Source organism: Xyrauchen texanus, chromosome 22 (genome assembly GCF_025860055.1).
Source record: "Xyrauchen texanus isolate HMW12.3.18 chromosome 22, RBS_HiC_50CHRs, whole genome shotgun sequence".
Taxonomy (NCBI): domain Eukaryota; kingdom Metazoa; phylum Chordata; class Actinopteri; order Cypriniformes; family Catostomidae; genus Xyrauchen; species Xyrauchen texanus.
In genome coordinates this window covers 18,037,150-18,057,593 of record NC_068297.1, presented here as the reverse complement: position 1 = coordinate 18,057,593, position 20,444 = coordinate 18,037,150, and the positions used below count along the sequence as shown (strand labels likewise).

The 20,444-nt window shown below is 39.7% G+C and overlaps 2 protein-coding genes across 3 annotated transcripts in view; both read left to right on the top strand.

Annotated features, from left to right (window-relative positions):
* The first annotated feature begins 1,592 nt into the window (after window positions 1-1,592).
* Window positions 1,593-8,600, top strand: LOC127662730 (NIPA-like protein 3). Of its 2 annotated transcripts, none has more exons than XM_052154029.1 (11): window positions 1,593-1,820; window positions 2,183-2,227; window positions 2,481-2,652; window positions 3,231-3,290; window positions 3,603-3,748; window positions 4,401-4,497; window positions 5,376-5,511; window positions 5,619-5,707; window positions 5,831-5,894; window positions 6,144-6,238; window positions 7,582-8,600. In XM_052154029.1, the coding sequence occupies exons 1-11, from the start codon at window positions 1,767-1,769 to the stop codon at window positions 7,734-7,736; spliced, it is 1,113 nt and encodes a 370-aa protein (XP_052009989.1). In that variant the 5' UTR covers window positions 1,593-1,766; the 3' UTR covers window positions 7,737-8,600. The 2 variants fall into 2 exon arrangements, with proteins under 2 accessions (XP_052009989.1, XP_052009988.1); XM_052154028.1 differs by having other exon boundaries at window positions 2,183-2,251.
* A 1,034-nt stretch (window positions 8,601-9,634) lies between these two features.
* The window catches only part of rcan3 (regulator of calcineurin 3), a 44,163-nt gene continuing 33,353 nt past the window's right edge, over window positions 9,635-20,444 (top strand). Inside the window, exons 1-2 of the mRNA XM_052154033.1 lie at window positions 9,635-9,756; window positions 11,098-11,293. Coding sequence (XP_052009993.1) covers window positions 11,102-11,293 — 192 coding nt within the window. The 5' untranslated portion in view covers window positions 9,635-9,756; window positions 11,098-11,101. The remainder of the gene's footprint in view (window positions 9,757-11,097; window positions 11,294-20,444) is intronic.

Sequence of the window (20,444 nt, the reverse complement as noted above, 5' to 3'; positions counted from 1 at the left end):
CCAAGATGCTTCAATAGCTGCCTTCAGCTCTTCTGCATTGTTTGGTCACATGTCTCTCATCTTTCTCTTAGCAATGCCCCATAGATTCTCTATGGGGTTCAGGTCAGGCGAGTTTGCTGGCCAATCAAGCACAGTAATACCATGGTCATTGAACCAGGTTTTGGTACTTTTGGCAGTGTGGGCAGGTGCCAAGTCCTGCTGGAAAATGAAGTCAGCATCTCCATAAAGCTTGTCTGCTGAAGGAAGCATGAAGTGCTCTAAAATGTCCCGGTAGACGGCTGCGTTGACTCTGGACTTAATAAAGCACAGTGGACCAACACCAGCCGATGACATGGCTCCCCAAACCAACACAGACTGTGGAAACTTCACACTGGACTTCAAGCATCTTGGATTGTGTGCCTCTCCATTCTTCCTCCAGACTCTGGGACCTTGGTTTCCAAATGAGATGCAAAATTTGCTCTCATCAGAAAAGAGGACTTTGACCACTGAGCAACAGACCAGTTCTTTTTTTCTTTAGCCCAGGTAAGACGTTTGACATTTGAAGCCCATGTCCAGGACCCGCCTGTGTGTGGTGGCTCTTGATGCAGTAACTCCAGCCTCAGTCCACTCCTTGTGAAGCTCCCCACACATTTGAATGGCCTTTTCCTGACAATCCTCTCCAGGCTACAGTCATCCCTGCTGCTTGTGCACCTTTTTCTTCCACACTTTTCCCTTCCACTTAACTTTCTATTAATGTGCTTTGATACAGCACTTTGAGAACATCCAACTTCTTTTGCAATTACCTTTTGAGGCTTTCCCTCCTTGTGGAGGGTGTCAATGATGGTTTTCTGCACAACTGTCAGGTCAGCAGTCTTCCCCATGATTGTGAATTCAACTGAACCAGACTGAGAGACCATTTAAAGGCTCAGGAACCCTTTGCAGGTGTTTAGCTGATTAGAGTGTGACACTTTGAGCCTACAATACTGAACCTTTTCACAATATTCTAATTTTCTGAGATTCTGAATTTGGGGTTTTCATAAGCTGTAAGCCATAATCATCAAAATTATATCAAATAAAGGCTTGAAATAGCTTACTTTGCTTGTAATGAGTCTATATAATATATTAGTTTCACCTTTTAAGTTGAATTACTGAAATTAATGAACTTTTGCACGATATTCTAATTTTTCGAGTTTCACCTGTATGACTGCGCGGTCTCTGGGATATGTGATGGGTATCATAGAAAATATCTAAAGGATGTGTCTTTATTAAACAAAAAATGGATAGAAACACGTCTTATGGGGGAATTAAATAACAGGTACATTGAGTGTCTTGTTCGTCGTATTTATTTTCATTTAAAAGAAACAGAATTTAAATTGCATCGCTTTTATTAACAACAAGCACGTGAACATGAATCACGCGATATCTGCATTTGATCTCTACGAGATGAGAGAACTGTCCGACTTGACTGCACTTATTTTCCTCCTCCCTGACTGCAGCCGTCAACTCTCGTCTACTTTAGAGACAAATGTCAGTCTCGCGAGACTTTCCCAGACTGAGAGTTCTCTTTTTGACACGACCATTGAACGTCACGCTGATCCTGCTGCGTACAACGTCAACACACTTGACAGGTGGAACCGGAAGGAACGGGATTTCGAAAATGTCGAACCACGCAAGCCGCAGCCAAAACAGAGAAAAGCAGAGTTGAATTTCGTCCATGTACCGACTGGACCGATTTGTGAGTCGGGCCCGGTGATTCGCATGTGCGGAGACTGTGATCTGCTGTAAAGATGTACGGTGTGAGAATGGCACGTGAGGCCGTTGTGACGGACGACTCCTACACCGTGAGTCCATGACGTAATGTTGATAATGAAAATACCGAACTTGTTTACAAAAAGATGATCTTGATTGTCTGATATTAAACCGACTGTTTCAGAGTAAGGTCAGGGTGAAAGTTTTATTTATTCCCTTTATTTGGAATAGTTTGTCTTGAGCTTTTCGTTCTAAATAATAATATCCGGACGACAGAAGTCTTATTTTGTGTTCAAATAATTGTTAAAAGTAAATTCTCATATGTATTAATGGCTCAGAGTAGGATCATTTAAAATATGGACTGTTATTCCCTTGAAGATGTTAGTTAATCTGTTGAATTCAGTGGTTTATGAATAATGCATTGCTTATCTTTGTCCTTATGAATTACTCATAGGAAAACCTCATTGGCACATTGTTGGCTATCTTCGGAAACCTGTTGGTCAGTATCTCTGTGAGCATTCAAGTAAGTGTGTGCTACCTGCATTTATAATTATATTCTAGTTCAGGGTGTGTTCTGGTTACACCCTGTCAGATGGAAGTGAACTGTTTTTATTTCCTTCCAATCAACACATGGGATTAACCTGGTTTTATGACATAGATGTCTTTTGTTGTGATATCTAAGGGACCTGGTTTAATTTTAAGAATGTGTAAAAGAGGAACATGCATCATGACACTTATGTTTTGTTTTGCAGAAACAAAGTCATGTGGCATTAGCAGGGAATAAAGACCAGAAGCAGTACTACCACACCAAGACCTGGTGGTCTGGCCTGATGCTGATGGTTCTGGGAGAGGGCGCTCTGTTTGTGTCCTATGCGTTTGCTCCACTCTCTCTCATCGCTCCTCTTAATGCCTTGTCTGTAATTTGTAAGTATCCTTGACCTGTTATGCTGGGTGTACCTGTATTTTAGATTCATATGTTATGTAAATGGCATAAAATGCTTTTGGATACTTGACCTGTCCTGCAATGTTTTGATTGTTTTAAACAGTTTTTTACTATTCAACTATTTTAAACGATTTTTGCAATTGATTTGTAATTATTATTATGCATGCATATAAATTGAGAGCCAATATGAAATATTTATACCTAAATATATCAACAACAACAAAAAATTATCAGCTTAGGTCCATATAAAATGAACGAATACAGTCAAAAGGGTGATTTCAGAGCATAATATATAAACGTTTACTTATACATTCATATACATTTAAATGTAAAATCTTGATGATGTTAAAAAAAATCCATGAACATGTAATGAGTCAGTACAACATACCATTATGTGTACTGATTTCTACTGTTTTCCCTATTTTATATGATGTTCATATATGCATACATGCTTGAAATGTTCATGTTTTGCTTCTTAACTGGCATGTTGTATTTGCATGGATATGTTATTTCTTATGCTGTATGACCCAGATGGTTGTTTGTTTTTTGGTCTTCGCAGCAAGCTCCATCTTAGGTTTCCTGTTTTTACGGGAAAGGTGTAAGGCACAGGAATTTTTGAGTGAGTTCTGCTTGTCTTTCTCATTCTGAATATCAGTCAAATGAATCACCATGCCAAGAAATTATGCCAATTGCAAATTGCTTACTGTTGCACGACTCGCGACATTAACGCTGCCTTTGATGCAACAGCTGCATTTCCTAAAGCTATTTATTAAAAAGATTGAGGCAATTTGTTGCTAAGCAACAAGTAACTATGTATGTAATTGATTGTGCTAATGAATAATTTAAATGCAGAATGATATTCAAGTTGTTAATCAATGTAAACTTTCAAACAGTTCTAGCATTTACATCAGCGTGTCTCATGTGTTTGTAGAATGCTACATTTTGACTTTCCTGGGCTGCGCCTTGACAGCGGGTGGTACTTACCTGTTTGTGACATTTGGGCCAAAATCTCACGAGAAACTGAATGCGGAAAACATAGTAAAACATGTTATCGGCTGGCCCTTCCTCTTATACTTGGTAATACCCCTCCCTCATGTAGTAGATAAAATATGCTTTATCATTATACTGGAAGTATTACTGTATGTAAATAAAATGTCAAGTATTAAACCAACATTTTAGATAATTTTTTATTTCACAGTACAAATTTTTCACCGTAAACAAGTTTGGGGACCTGGGTAGCTCAGTGATAAAAGACGCTGTCTACCACCCCTGGAGTTCACTGTTTCGAATCCCAGGGGGGGCTGAGTGACACCAGCTGGGTCTCGTAGTCAACCAAATTGGCCTGGTTGCTAGGGAGGGTAGAGTCACACTGGGTAACCACCTTGTGAATGCTGTAAGGTGATTCGCTCTCGGTGGGGCGCGTGGTGAGTTGGGCGTTGTTGCAGCGGTTGGTGGCGTGAAGCCTCCACACGCGCTGTGCCTCTGTGGTGGTGCGCCCAGTGAGCCACGTGATAAGATGTGTGAGTAGACGGTCTCAGACTTGGAGGCAGCTGGGATCCGTCCTCTGCCACCCGGACTGAAGCAAATCACTGCGCCATCACGAGGACTTAGTGTGTACTATACATTGGGAATTCAACATTACAAAGAACTAGGAAAAACATACTGCCAGACTTCTTTACGGCTAGATGTCCAGCAGTAAAAAAAAAAAAATGTAAATCTTTTTTTTCAGCTTCTGGGGATCATCACCTTCTGTCTGGTGCTGTATTTCTACAAACATCGGAATGCAAACTACCTCGTCTTGATTCTGCTGCTGGTGGCACTACTTGGTAGGCTTATTGCGACAACAACAGCAGTTGTTTATAGAAGTGGCAGCCTGTTTGAGGAGGCAAGGGAGGCTAAGCCTCCTCAAAAATGTATTCAAAATAAGCGTAACAACAAAAAACAAATGAACCGTTTTAATAGACAGTTGTTTAATCAATTTACCTATCAATCTTTATTACTCAGATGCATATAATGTAGAAAATATATATTTAAAAATTATTTTTTTCATGCATGGTAGCCCAGGCAAGTTTAATTACAGTATGAAACGGTATGAATGGCAGCGGAGGCCGACGACATACAGCCTCGTCTCCTGACCATTCACTAGGGGTGGGCAATATACCAGAATAGTTGATAAACTGGTAGAAATGTGGCAACCTGTAAACATTTTGGATTATCATCTGTATCGCAGTAGTTCTAAAATCAGGTGGCCAAAGATTCAGCTTTCAGATATTTGGATATTCTCTACAGTGATAACTTAAATAATTTAGAGCCAAATTAAGTGTGTATGAATGTATATATGTATATACACACACAAACACACACGCTACTATTCAAAAGTTTTGAAACACTTACTCTTTTATTTATTCTTCACATTTTAGAATAATAGTAAAGTCATCAAAACTATGGAATAGCATAAATGGAAATATGGGAATTATGTTGTGACTACACAATATCCAAAATAAATAAAAACTGTGTTATATTTTAGCATCTTCAAAATATAACCAGGAGTTTACCTAGAATTTGCTGGGTCAAATAATCAAAATAATATTACTAGTCAACATCAGACTGAAATGTGGCATAATGTGAAATTTAGGTAAGGTTGATTTCAACCAATAATATTTATTATTATTTATTACAGTTACCCTTGACCTTTGCTCTGTAGGTTCAGTGACGGTAATCACAGTGAAGGCAGTTTCAGGGATGATTGTGCTAAGTGTCTTGGGTCCTCTACAGCTCTCATACCCCATATTCTATGTCATGTTCATCTGCATGGTGGCTGCTGTCATCTTCCAAGCATCGTAAGTTCTTCCACAATGGCTGCTGATTTTTGTCTTATGTTCAGATGACATTTGTAACTTGGAGATGTATATGTTGTCTGACTTTTTTATTGTTTTTTTTTTTGTAGGTTTTTAGCACAGGCATCTCACTTGTATGATTCCTCTCACATCGCCTGTGTGAATTACATTTTCTCAACAACGTTCGCTATTGTGGCAGGTAGGACTCGTACATTTCTCTCTGTACCTCTGTCTCAACCCAATAATCATTTCACTGGAACGTTTGTCAAATAGTATCTCAGCAGTATATCAAATAGTATCTCATCCTGTTTTATTAAAACAGGAGCCATATTTTACCAGGAGTTTAATCATGAAGACATTCTACACATTTGCATGTTTCTCTTGGGGTAGGTCTTATGATACATTTTAAGTACCACTTGTATAACTATAATGCAAGTTTACATTATTTAGTTCCTCATATATCATTTGAAATGCTCACTATGTAACAATTTAGTGTCAGAAATAAAACTGTTTGGCCATGACATTCCACAGATGTTTTCTCTGCTGTAACAGTGACTAATATAGGCTAGTGGTGAGCCATTACGATTTTGGGATTCGTCATAAATAGCAATGTCTTTTTTTGTTATTTACATCAGATGTGCTGTGTGCTTTCTTGGGGTGTTCCTGATCACCAAAAACAAGAGGAAGGTCAAAGCCTTTGAGCCATATGTCAGCGTGGACATGGCAAAAGGTGTGTATAAACTTGAGTTTTTTTGTTTTCTTTTAGGAATAGATCAAACAACAATCACAAACTCCGGAGGTCGCATTATTCGGCCGCATGCGTCATCGAGGCTGTCTCGTTTCAGAAAAGAGTGTAGAACACTTCGAATGCAGAATTCTTTCTCAGGAATTCTGAGGATGCATGAGGGTGTATCCTTCGTGGGCACTCACAACTAGGGCTGAAACTGTTAGTCGACATTATCGGCAACGTCTACAATAAAAACATTTATGACAAAGGTGTTCGTTCTCGAATAGTAGTCTGAGTTCATTTATCACAACATGAGTTCTTTTGAAATGCTAATGATGACGCGGGAGAGCAGCTCTTCAGCTCACTCTTGATTGAAAAGAGGAAGAAAGAGCAGCTCACAGTCCAGACGCACTCCAAACTTTCCAAACTAATTAAGGAGATGTAGATTGCAGAATATTATAATACAAAAATGCTAAATAAGTAAATAAAGAAGCAGTGTCATCGTCAAATGAAGCGGAGCTGTACCTGATGTTCCGCTTGAGCAAATCTTGCCTGTCAGAGCATCTAAAAAGAAAACACTGCGCCGTTATAAACTGTATTTAATGCATCCTTTATTAAAGTTCAATTAAAAAGGAAGGGGGCTGAATAAATAAGCACAAACTCCGAAACTGGCATTTGTCTGTGCGGTCAGAGCCGCTTATATGTGTTTTAATTGAGTGAATGCCATTCACAGGTATTTTTTAAAAGATGATTTTAATTGTTAGTTAGTACATTTAATAGAACATTTTAAGTCAGGCACAAGCTGAATAATCAGTTAAGAGCTAATGATTCAGCTTTGCAATAATTGCCCGGATAGTCGAATAATCGTTCTAATAATCGTTAGATTAGTCGATTATAAAAATAATCGTTAGTTGCAGCCCTACTAACAACCCACAATTCTTTGCTTCATCAGAAATGTCTAAAATGTAAAAATGATGCCAATTTGCCGTAAATATGATGTTCAAACGCAAGGAATGTTAATTCCCAAGTAGAAGTACCTCAGTAGATGGGTGCAAAGTATATAATATATATATATATATATATATATATATATATATATATATATTATATTATATTAATATATAATTAAATTTAAGTATTAGACTAAAAGAACACTTGTAAAATCTATTTTCTTTTCTCTTTACATCATTATATCTCTCCTAAAATGTACCTCATGTATTCCCTTCCAGAGGGACTTTGTTCCCTTCTCACTCAAAGCGCTCGCGCTTGTTAAAGAGTGGCGTACTGTTATGGCACCCATGTTACATTACGTTTCATGTCCGTTCATGTCTTTACTGTCAACACAGGTATTCCAACCATTCACAACAAAGGCTCCTTTTCCTATGGGACACTTGTGAACAATGACAGTGTGGGTCCTGTAATTCTTCCAGTGGACCAAGAGCTGTCCGTGTCTTCCGGTCCTGTCAACCAGAACCAATCATCAGAGCTGAAGAAAGACTGAGTGGAAATGTGTTTTAAGTGCAAATAAGACCGATTTAATATAAGAAATGCTTTGCTGTGATTGAGCATCAGGAATTTGCTTGTCGACAGCAAAATCTGAATCTAAAACATTGGACCATTCTGGAGCGTCTGTATTGTTCTAGTCTGATCCTGAGACAGGAAAGCAGTCTAACAGTTTTGTGTTAGAAATTAGGACTTTCATTGGTGGGGTTTGATTTGACCTTTATCTGCAAAGTGATTGTGGCATAAAATCTTTGTATAAAGTCTTTTAACTATAATCATGCCTTTAATATGTTCTCAGACATTATTTTATTTACATATATTATGATAATTCCTCACCTGCATCATAGTAAAAAAGCTTCTATAGTTAATCTAAGAACCCATATATACCTCAAAAGATGTTTTAAATTCTGCTACTGCTTTGTACCAAACATACTGCAACCAGTCAAACTATATCACCCAAAGGCCAAAGACTAATATAGACTTCACAATTCCCTGTCATTTATATGGAAATATGTGTTTGGTACAGGGGAATTAAATGCACTAACTCGCACACATTGTACTTTCATTTTCCAATGTTGACCTGAATAGCTGCCCTGCTGTGCCTACTATTCTGTGCCTGTTTAAAGTGCATAAAATGGGACTTTCTGTAGGAATCTGTATAACCATGGAGAATACCTCAGATAGCAAAACACTGGTGATGGTTGTTGAAAGGTACAGAAGTACAACATTTACTGATAACTTTCATTGTCTTAGTCTAAAGCTGTACAATATTTTGGTGATGTTTTGCTATGCCTCTGGCTTTTTTTCTTCTTCATCTTTAAATATAACATAATGCAGTGTTTTATTACACAGCTGACGAAGACTTGGCTTTGGTTATAAGATAAAGGGAAGCTTCACTGTCTAAGCCACATTGATACACACTAAATGCTTCAGCACAATTACAATGGATTTTTGTTATTGTTCTTAAATTAAAGAAAGGATGATATTGTTTATCCTACATCAGCCATTCCATAGTGACATCATATCTTTATCCAATCTAAAAAAGTGAAACGTAGACCAGGATTCTGTAACCAGTTGACCATCTTCTGTTCTGGAAATTGTACAAATGTGGCAGCACAATACTGCACTTTATTACAACTGATTGTTCTTAGATTGTGACTTATTACTGGTCTATTGCGTTTTGAAGGATCAGTTTCACTGCTGTTTTAAATGAGAGTGTATTAAAGGCTCAAACCTTAGTTGTATCTTTGCTATCTGCTGAGTAATTGGAAAATTGTTAAAACAACAGATGTTTAATCAGGGACATTTTTCGTTGCAAAATTTATGTAATACCAATCACAAGAACTGGCTTACATTGGAGTTCTTATAAGTATTGTTATTTCACTGATAATTATTGTGCATGTACAGTACATGACCATTTCTCTATAAAAGAAGCAAATGTAAATACTAAAATTAAATTAATTTGCTTGCTTAGTTTAATTAAAGGTCAGCGCAAAAACAAATATATAAAAGTTGGCCTTTAGTAGTGCATTACTACCTGATACCTGATGGAGATGTGTTAGGAATGTACATTATCTGTCAAAGATAATCTAAAACCCTGATTGATGTGGTACACTAGAGAGGGCGCCTGTTTTGGGTTGATTTCTGTACGTCACCAATCCCGACTGTCAATCTTCCGTGCACTCGAATCCTATACGTCACCAATCCCGACTGTCAATCTTCCGTGCACTCGAATCCTATACGTCACCAATCCCGACTGTCAATCTTCCGTGCACTCGAATCCTATACGTCACCAATCCCGACTGTCAATCTTCCGTGCACTCGAATCCTATTGGCTGATAATGAGATAAACCCCTGCGTGAGTGGTCATTTCTCATTGTCACTTGTCGTTTTGATAGCATCCGATGAATGTACTGTTTATATTTAAAGACACATTTCTAATGGAGATTTAGCAATATTTCTGAAGTGGGTGGACGCTTTCTCCGGCATCGATTTGGAATCAATAGCAAAGATAACAGGTGAGTGGTCTCTACAACTTATATACAGACGGCGTTTTATTTCTCGCAAACGCTTTTAGGTTTTGTTTTAAAACGTCACGTTAAATGAAAGTGGAGAAATTAATATAACTATCACGGACGTTTAGCTCTTTACGACATTTATGTTGTAATCTTGACATTTCAGTAGTATAAGCGTGCTGATCAGCTGTAATGAAATCTGGAGGAGCAAGCTTTTACAGAAAAATATCGACCATTGTTTTATATAATAGTAGATTTTATCATTAATGTCATTAATATCAGCATCATGGATTTTTCCGTCCTTCAGTCCATGTCAGTGAACAAACATTCTCTGTTTATAATGAGATTACGACATAATAGAGAGGAAATACTTGTGACGTGGCCAGTAGATGGCGCTGTTGCACACAGCGAGATATCGGAGTATCTCAAGGAGAGCAGGATTCAGGTTAATGCAGAATGTGCTCAAGCACAGTTCTTTACCTGAACAAAGCCAATTAACAGTGGTAACACTATTAGAAGCTGCATTTCCTGCGTTTTGGACCCCACGACAGTTGTTATCTATTTAACCTTAGCTGAAAACTTTAGGTGGTTCAGATAGTTGGGTTGTTTTTTTCTTTGATCCATTTAACCCTCAGCAGCCAGTGTTGCAGAATAACAGTGAATGAATAATAGACGAGTGCAGTGTGATGATAGTGCCAAAAAAACTGTAAACTCATAGATGTAAAAGGTCAGAAGCATGTATTATACTAACCAGGGATTTTCATTAACAATGAAACGTTAATAATATAATAATTGCAAATTCTTTTGCAAAAGTTTTATCCATATCATAACGCAACCATTCTGTTTTCTCATTAAATGAATAATCATTTACTCACCCTCAGTCTATCCCAGATGAGTATGACTTTCTCTCTTCTGCAGAAGCTCAAAAAGCACCTAAAGGCAGTCTAAAAATAACACATACAACACGAGTTGTTTAATTGTGGTTTTATAGTGACAAATTTAAGTATATTTTGGTCTGTTCTTGCCCAAAAACGATTGGATCGCTTCAAAAGACATGGATTAAACCACTGGAGTTGGATGGATTAATGTTATGCTGCTTTTATGTGCTTTTGGTTCTTCAAAATTCTGTTCACCCTTTACTTGCATTGTGAGGACCAACAGAGCTGAAATATTCTTCTAAAAATCTTAATATGTGATATGCTGAAGAAAGAAAGTCATACACATCTGGGATGGAATGAGTGAGTAAATGATAAGAGAATTTTTAGGGTGAACTGTTCCATTATTAACTGACTTAATATTTGTCTGGTGTTTCATTTGTGGTGACGCTCTCTTCTGGTGGGGCAGTGGAATGATGCGTGAGGGTGGGAAATTGTGGAGCTCAGAGGGTCACAGCAGTGATCCTGAAGAGGATGATGAAGAGGAGATGATGTTTGGAGAGAATGATGAAGACTCAGAGGAGATGATGGACTTGAGTGATCTGCCTACAGCTCTGTTTGCCTGCAGCGTGCATGAGGCGGTGTTCGAGGAGGACAGACAACGGGTGAGTGTGTGTGCATCAGGGAACAAGAAGACGGCACATCTTAAATGTGTCACTTGTACATCTGGTATGGAAGTGATTTATTTATTTTTTGTCATCAGGACATCATGATCTTTGGATATTTCAAGTCTTATTTAGTTAAACATTACACAGTTTAATTTGATAACATTTTGTTATTCGACAATTTTTTTAAATGTGTGTTCACACATTTGTCTTTACACATGGTTGTTAAGAGGATGAACTGAACACTAAAAAAAAGTTTTCTCAAAACACAAACACACACACAAGCTCAACCTTTTTCTTTCTTTTCCCACTAGCATAGTAGATACTTCAGCTCATAGGCAGATACGCTGCTCATAGAATATATAGTGTTTTCACTGCCCTCTAAATGTGGCCTCATCCTGAAGGGTCTATGTGAGCTTGGGGCATTGAGAGATAGAAATGCTTTCTTGTTCATACACACACACACACATTCACTCAAGCTCCTCGGGCCTTGAGTGCTTGCTGGGCCTCTTTATTTTTCTCAACAAACTCCAGTTTTACAAATCTGGCATGTTCAATGCTAATGGAGGCCTTGTGAGCGGTGCATTTTAACCTAGATTCATAAGCCAGCACTTTAAGACCTAGAGGACTACATCTGACATACGCATTACATTGCCTCAGCGCTCATGGGGTGTTTTTGCTGCTTGTTGAAGCTGTAACCTGTTACCTGAAAAGTGATAGAGAGGTGCCTTTACTATACTTTCAAAAGAGAGAGAGAGAGAAACAAACAAACAAACAAACTGTTTTGTTGAATTAGTTGAAAATAGAGTGTACCTGCTGCCTTTTGAAAACAAATTGTACTTCTCTGACAAGCTTAAATGTAAAAGCATAATTGTTGTACTCCGAACACAAACAGACATCCTGTTTTTGTGAACTTAATCTGTTCAAGAAAGAAACCATTTAGCCTAACTTATTGTTATCTTGTTCTCTTCTTGTTCTTTTTATCAAATCGTACATTGTATGTTTCTGTGAAGTCCACTTGTAATGTTGCAGGGCTCAACAGTAAAGATTTTTTTCTGCAGGCCCAGTCAGGACAGTAGTTCAGAATTGTATTGCCCTGCCAACATTTTCACTGGCCCCACCAAAAAATGAATGAATTCTCACATTTCTTAGGTGTGTCAGAAAATTACACTTATATTTTTCATTTAACATTAACTTCTATTTTATTTTTTATTATACAAATATAATTTATCTCCCTTACAACTGTTAATGCAAACACGCCATTGACTGATTTGTTTGATTCTTCCAAGACTATCACAAGTCTTTCTCACAATAAAAAAAAAATCTATTTTAGCTAGCTAGATAATGTCAACTTAGTAAGAATTCAATGGAATTGGTAACAACATTATTTCTAGCTGTAAATTTTATGCATTTGCAAAGCATAAAAACTCATTTACAAGATCAACAGATATTAGATGTAGTGACAATCAGTGTTGGGTGTAATGCATTACTAAGTAATCAATCACTGTAATTCAATTAATTTTTCATTGAAAAAGTAAAGTAAGGGAACACTCTACTCTTAATTTTTCAGTAATTTAATTAGTTACTTCTAATAAAGTAGTACTTCTAGTAATTGTGTTAAATACTATATAGAACAATTCTATATAAAACAATAGTGAATTTGAAATCGAAATTTAACATCTAATGTTAAAATGTATGTTTTCTAATTTAATGCAGCCCCTTTAAAGGAGTCCTATTATACCCCTTTTTACAAGATGTAATATAAGTCTCAGCTCAAAATACCCCACAGATCATTTATTATACCATGTTGTAAATCCCTCTTTTTCGGTGGAATCAAACACACGCTGATTTCGTGTGCGTCTCTTTAAATGCAAATGAGCTGCTGTGCCCCTGCCCCCGACATAGCTCCGGTCTCCAATCAGAGACAATGATAACTTTAGCTGTATGAGCCGTGGAAACAGCTAACAAGTACATTCGGAAAGGCGATTTGCAAACATTCACAAAATATAAAGTGCGATAGCTGTACTGATCCATGCTTGAGAAAAATATTTTGGAAAATCCTGGTTTATTTTGACACTCATTCATACAGAAGTCCGGTGTAAAATGATTTGCACAAACATACACAAATATTTGTATGTTTTGGGGAACATTTCCTTCAAAAGCAAAACTTGTCCACTGCGTCTTCAGTGGCTCTGATGTCGGGAATACATGAAGACTCTTATGTTCACTTTTACAGCTAACAAAAGTACACTAATGACGCTTATGAAGCTGAGACATTATTCTTCTCACTGTATCTGCTCCAGCGAGGAAACAAATGGCAGACTGTATGTAGATCACTCAGGGGAGGATCTATGATAATAGGGTGGAGTCCATCACCAGTCGTGGGCGAGGCCTGCTCTAAAGTGATGTCACGTTAGAGCAGAAATAAACCATTCATTTAGACACTGTTTTTGATTAATAGAAATATAAGAAAGAGGAGTGGGTGGACTTTGAACATTGTAAAGTGGTTGTGCACACACACTGCCGACTCACATTTATGTACAAACACCATGTAAAATTGAATTTTGCATAATAGGTCCCCTTTAAATTCTATGGCCAGTTCATTAATAATTTATTAGATTTTATATGTTTTATTTGAAAGAATTAAAATAACAATTTCATGTCTATCCTTGTATTTTTCATCTGGTTGAGGTTGATAAGTGTTTTAGAAAGTAATTAGTAATAAGTAATGCAATACATTTTCAGACAGAGTAATTAGTACAGTAATCTAATTATGCTGTAGAAGATGTAGTTAGTAGTTAATAATGAATTACTTTTTTAGAGTAACTTGTGTCAATGCAGCACTGTCCCAATATGGCAAGTGACCGTTCCATTAACAGACACCAATGTTTTTTGCTGTCAGACCATTTAGTTAACTATTTAGTTTTTCATACTTTTTCCTCCCTCTCTCTGACACTTATAGGTAAAACAGGAAGAAATGGCCAGTTTAATTTTAAGTCTTTCCTGGAAGCAGCGTCTTCACGTGTGAAAATGAGCAGCAGCACTTTGCTGCACTTGCATTGAAAAAGTGGTCTGGGCCTGGGTACAAATCATGTGAACTGGTAGTTCACTGCTGGTATGAACACAATCCATCCAAGTTCACGGTAGTAACGCTTATTACGCTATGAGGCATTTCTCATATATTCGTTTATCTCAGTATATATCACCTTCTGAGAGGTTGCATTTGTCGAAAAATTTTAAATGAGGACAAATACTTCAACAACACAGTGAAACTGCATCTTCTCATTACCAAGTCGGTACCAAGTTACATTGGTAAACAGTTGGTACTAGTACTCACAGTGCTACCTTTGTTGGTGATGGTTTGGACCCAAAAGTACAATGTGAAAAGAAACCAGCAGGGTTCAGGTTAGGGTAGTGATTTCTGATTTTGATCAAGCAATGGAACCAAGAGTAAAAACAGCCTTCGTTTATATGATTGGTCTTTTTTGGACTGGGGAGGATGTTTTGAAACCTCAAAGCTACAGTATGTTTTCATAGTACAATTAACTATTTATAAATATAATTAAAAAAGGAAATTTGATTCATTATTGCATGAGGGCATTAATATTGCTACATTAAAATATGCATTCATGGCCGGTTAATGAGTACAGCCAAAGTCTTTTTAGCAACTCTGTCCACTTGGCGGCCATCTTTGGATCGCTCTCCTGCAGGCTGGGCAGCTATTTTTCTATGGAAAAACCGACATGCAAGTGTAGCTCCTATCTACTTAAATGGGGAAAGACCATAATTTCCAAAACTGTTTTTCAAGACTACAATCAAAGAACATATTTCAGATTGGCAGTAAAATCTGACAACACTGGTATCATAAATTATGCATCTTTACCTAAGTTTGCACTTAAAAAACTAATTTTCACGGCTTGTATAGCTAATGCGCATTTGCGTTCTCGAATTGATTGACAGGCGATGTCTGTATTTAAAAGGTGATTATCTCTTTTACCTGTATGGCGGGTCTTCCTTTTCTGCATCTGTTGACCGTTTGGTGTTCCAATTTCTCCCATTAATTTTAATAGAAGTGGCCCGTTTCTGCTAAATTGTCTCAGAGATTATTTTGCAGAGATGGGCCACTTCTAATAAAATGAATGGGAGAAATTGGAACCCTCAACCAAGGAGCTCTGAGTGCCCAGCTGTTGACGGATGTAAAAAGGAAGTCCCACCTTTACAGTTAAAAGAGCCAAACATCTTTTAGATACATACATCACCTGTCAATCAACTCAAGAACGCACATGCACATTAGCTATACAAGCTGGGAAAATTATTTTTTTTTTGCGTAATATGAGGTAAAGAACGTTTGGTTACGTATGTAACCTCCGTTCCCCGAGGGAGGGAACGACACGTTGTGTTGGGGAAGCGACATTAGGGGTCTCTCTTGAGCGCCGATATTCATCTCTGACCTATTGAAAAGGCCAATGAGGTTGGCAGTCAGTATTTGCATACCCCGCCCCCGCATACGGGTATTTAAGCGGGGCAAATACGGAAGTTTAGTCAGGATTTTTCTGAGGAGCCGGAAATGGTCCGGCCACAACAGTGGCTCGGTTCAGCGACATGGCGGAGGAAAGACACCAATACGTAACCAAACGAGGGCCAGCTGTGTGCCAGCGCGTCTGTCCCGAGGGGAGCCTCTGTTAGGGCGTACCAGAGCGGGCAGTGGGAGGTTTCCTGGGAGGCAAACAGGTCTACCTGGGCCTTGCCAAACCGTTCCCAAACCAGCTGGACCGACTGGGGGTGAAGCCTCCACTCCCCGCCGGGCAGGCGTTGTCGTGATAGCGCGTCCGCTATGACGTTGAGCTTGCCGGGGATGTGAGTGGCACACAGCGACTTGAGTCGCTGCTGGCTCCATAGCAGGAGACGGCGGGCGAGTTGTGACATGTGGCGGGAGCGTACGCCGCCTTGGCGATTTATGTACGCCACCACTGTGGTGCTGTCCGATCTCACGAGGACGTGTTTGTCCCGAACTAACGGGAGGAACTTCCTGAGAGCAAGAAGGACGGTCAGCAACTCCAGGCAGTTGATGTGCCAACGCAGCGGGGCCCCTTTCCAACGACCCGCTGCTGCGTGCCCGCTGCACACGGCACCCCACCCGGACCGGAAGGCGTCGGTTGTGACCAGAACGCGTCGGGACACCTGCTGTAGGGGCACTCCTGCCCGTAAAAAGCAGAGGTCTGTCCAGGGTCGGAGTGTTTTGAGGCAGGCGGGGGTGATCCTTACCCGATGCGTGCCGTGGTGCCATGCTTGTCTCGGGACTCGAGTCTGGAGCCAGTGCTGGAGTTGTCTCATATTCATCAACCCCAGCGGCGCGACCACCGCGAAGGACGCCATATGCCCCAGGAGCCTCTGGAAAAGTTTTAGAGGGACCACTGTGCCTGGCTTGAAGGAAGCGAGGCAGTCCAGCACCGACTGAGCACGCTCGCTCGTGAGACATGCTGTCATTGAGACTGAGTCTAACTCCAACCCGAGAAAAGAGATGCTCTGAACCGGAGTGAGCTTGCTCTTTTCCCAGTTGACCTGAAGCCCCAAGCGGCTGAGGTGCCGGAGCACCTGGTCTCTGTGTGTGTATAGTACTCTCGAGAGTGTGCTAGGATGAGCCAGTCGTCGAGGTAGTTGAGAATGCGGATGCCGGCTACTCGTAGCGGGGCAAGGGCCGCCTCTGCGACCTTCGTGAAGACGCGAGGGGACAGAGACAGGCCGAAGGGGAGGACTTTGTACTGAAATGCCTGGCCGTCGAACGCGAACCGTAAGAAGGGTCGGTGTCGTGGCAGAATTGAGACATGGAAGTATGCGTCCTTCAGGTCTACCGCTGCGAACCAATCTAGATGCTGAACACCAGCCAGAATATTTCTCTGCGTGAGCATTTTGAACGGGAGTTTTAACAAGGCCCGATTGAAAACTCGCAGGTCCAGGATTGGTTGTAAGCCGCCGCCTTTCTTGGGTACAATGAAGTAAGGGCTGTAGAAACCCTTCCTCATTTTGGTTGGAGGGACGGGCTCCACCGCGCCCTTGGCTAAGAGGGTCGCGATTTCCGTGCGCAGGGAACTGGCATGCTCGCCTTGTACTGCAGAAAAGCGGATGCCCCGGAAGGGGGGCGGGAGCCGGGCAAACTGAATTGCGTAACCGAGTCGAATGGTCCGGTGCAGCCAGCGTGATGCGTTGGGAAGCGAAAGCCACGCTTCCCAGCTCTGCGCTAGGGGCACCAAAGGGACGAATATTTTGGACGTACCCGGCGGGGCCTCGCAGCGGGGCGGAACAGGTAGTGCAGCGTCGGGCGGCTTCGTTGCGGCCTGAGGCTGAGGTGCTGAGAATAGACTCAAAGCACTTACCTTGCTCCGCGCACCCGGCAGGGGCGGGTTCGTGACTGAGGAGGAGGTCTGATGCTGGCGTCCTCTGGACTCGTCTGAACCGGCCGGCCGGGGACAGTCGTGGGCAGGCGGAAGGTGGGATCGCCACGTCCGGTGTACCGGACTGTCGTAATCTGAAAGCAGATTGCCGTGAGAACGGCATTTGCGGGCCAGGTGACCCAGAGGCAAAGGAAATAGCTCTTTTATTGAGAATGTGGGTACCACAGCCCCGTCAGGGGTGTGGCAAATGAAAAAACAAAGGATTCTCCTCCCGGCCCTCCACCGGGGGACGGAGCGGTCTTACCACCTCCGGAGCTAACGTCTTCGGCTCTGGGTCGGCTGTCTCAGGAACGCTTGGGAGCCTTCCGGGTCCTAGAGGGGGTTCGTGAGACAGGGGGCGTGCGCCGCCTGCGGGGTGCTCGACGCTGGGGCTGAGAGAACTGCTTTTGTTCGATGAAATACTCTTTTAAACTGCTTTTCTTCTTCTTTTTTTATCTCACCCTGTGTGTCATATTGGATAGTTTACCCAGAAATGAAAATGCTGTCATACTTTACACCTTGTTTCAAACCCATATGGTAACATGAGCGTGTAAAAATTAGGGGTGTAATAGTTCTCAGTAAAAAAACATTTAAAAACTTTTTTTTAAAAAAAGAACCACGATTTGGTAAGCATTTGCACCCCGGTTCATCTCTAGTTTAATTACTCATCTGAATCATACAGTTTGGCAAAGAAAATAAAGCGCTTGATAGACATGCACAGTTGTAACCTCCGCTAATGCACCTGTATGCTCTGTAGATGGAAACACTCCGCCCGTGTTTCGAGTGGGTCAAGTTTCTGTAGAAAGTAACTGTTAGTATGTTAAATCATTTGATCGAGTCGCTTTATGCAGGTATTAATTTAAAATGTTGAGTTAGTAATTAGAGGGTTTTTTAGGACCCTAATGAAAATTAACCATGGTTTTATGTAATTATATTGTAGTAACCATATAGTAACCATGGTTTTACTACAGTAATATTGTAGTAACATGACTGTAATAACAAGGATTGTTGTTACCATGGTTTTCTAAGCAGAAATCATGGTTTCGATAGAATTAACCATGGTTTTATGTACAGTAGTAATACTGTAGTAGCCATATAGTAACCATGGTTTTATGTAGTAATATTGTAGTAACCATGACTGAAGTAACGATGACTGCTTTCACACTTGATTTCTTCGCATTCATGATTTTGATTCAATTAACTATTGTTTTATAACAATAATACTGTAGTTTTCATATAGTAACCTTGATTTTACTATAGTATTGTAACCATGACAGTAACCATGTTAATTTTGTGGTTACTATGATTTTACTACAAATGCAATGTTTAAATATGTTTACTGTGATAAAACCATGTTGATTTGTAGTGAGGGCAAATCTGTGTCTGTTACCAAATAGAATATTTTCCATTTATCCCGAAGATAACAAATATCAAACAGTACCAAAACCATGAGACAAACCGAACCGTGAGAAATTTGAACTGTTACACCCCTAGTAAAAATTTGAAACTTCCAATTTTTGGGTGAACTATCCCTTTATCTATGTGAATTACTGCTTCTTTTATCTTATTAACTCCTGAAATCCATATCTGCGGCATAACCTTCTGCTCTTCCTAGTGCCTGTACACTTCTGCACCTGAATTCTCTCTCTAAATCTTTCTGAGTCTCTCTCTCTCTCATTCTCCTCTCTGTGATATAAATAGCTTGCCCTAGTTTGTGATAGCTGCAGTGGTGCCACAGGCTGGTAGAGCACCACATGAGTGAGGTAGACTGGCAGCCTTTACACATTTACATTTGTAAGTCATGATGGTGCAGTGTCTCTTGACTCTGCACCTTGCCAAGTCCTTATCTAGCAACTTGTTTTAAAATACTTTTTTACAAAACATGGCAGCTTCAATATTCATGTTTGGGGCATTATTGTGTGCAATTTATATTGTAGAACCAAAACATTCAAATATCTTCAAGTAATGTAAATGTATACTACAGTACAGACCTTATTTTACTCATAAATCCAAAACTGCCATTTTAAAAACCCATAGGAACATTTCGAGCGAAATCATGGCTCAAAAATGCAAATTCTCTTCTGAGATTTTGGACTACACCCTGAATAGCTTGATGGCTGATACAGATATATAAAGAGCAGGGAAGCTGATGGCCGATACAATGATGAGATATATTAATATAATGATAGAAAATAAGTAGGCATAGGCCTACTCAAATTTGCTAGCAAAATTGCTGCCCACTTCATAACTCTTCTTACTTCCTGCAAAAAACAATACACCCAACCACAGATTTGCAATTTTGTTAAATAAAAGGCTTTGCCAAATCATGCCCAGCCTCAGCTCATTATATGGTCAGTGCAAATACTAATTGTTATCTTAACTTAAAATAAAATAAAAAGATTATTCATTCTTTCATTCATTTTTTACTATTCTTACTCATTTTGAAAGTTTTCATTTAATTAAAAAAATAAAATCAAGTGGTCCCAATTAAACATTATTTGAAGCGCCAAATTGTGTACAATAACCCTTATAATGTTCCTTAAACTTTGGCTTCAAGTACAACTAACAGAAAACTAGTCTAAAATCAAGTATACTAAAGTTGCAGCTTTGGAGGATACCCATAAACCCTTGCGCTTGAATAAATGATGTATGTTTGGTCAAGACAAGGGATGTTTCTCAATGGCTGTTCTTTTTGCATTCTTACATTCTTGTGGACCTGT

Excerpts from the sequence above, each read along its gene's own strand:
- LOC127662730 (XM_052154028.1), top strand. The coding sequence starts at position 1,767 with ATGTACGGTGTGAGAATGGCACGTGAGGCCGTTGTGACGGACGACTCC. Across the intron at positions 3,291-3,602 it reads TAAGGCACAGGAATTTTTGA|AATGCTACATTTTGACTTTC; the intron begins GTGAGTTCTGCT and ends ATGTGTTTGTAG. Across the intron at positions 3,749-4,400 it reads GGCCCTTCCTCTTATACTTG|CTTCTGGGGATCATCACCTT; the intron begins GTAATACCCCTC and ends CTTTTTTTTCAG.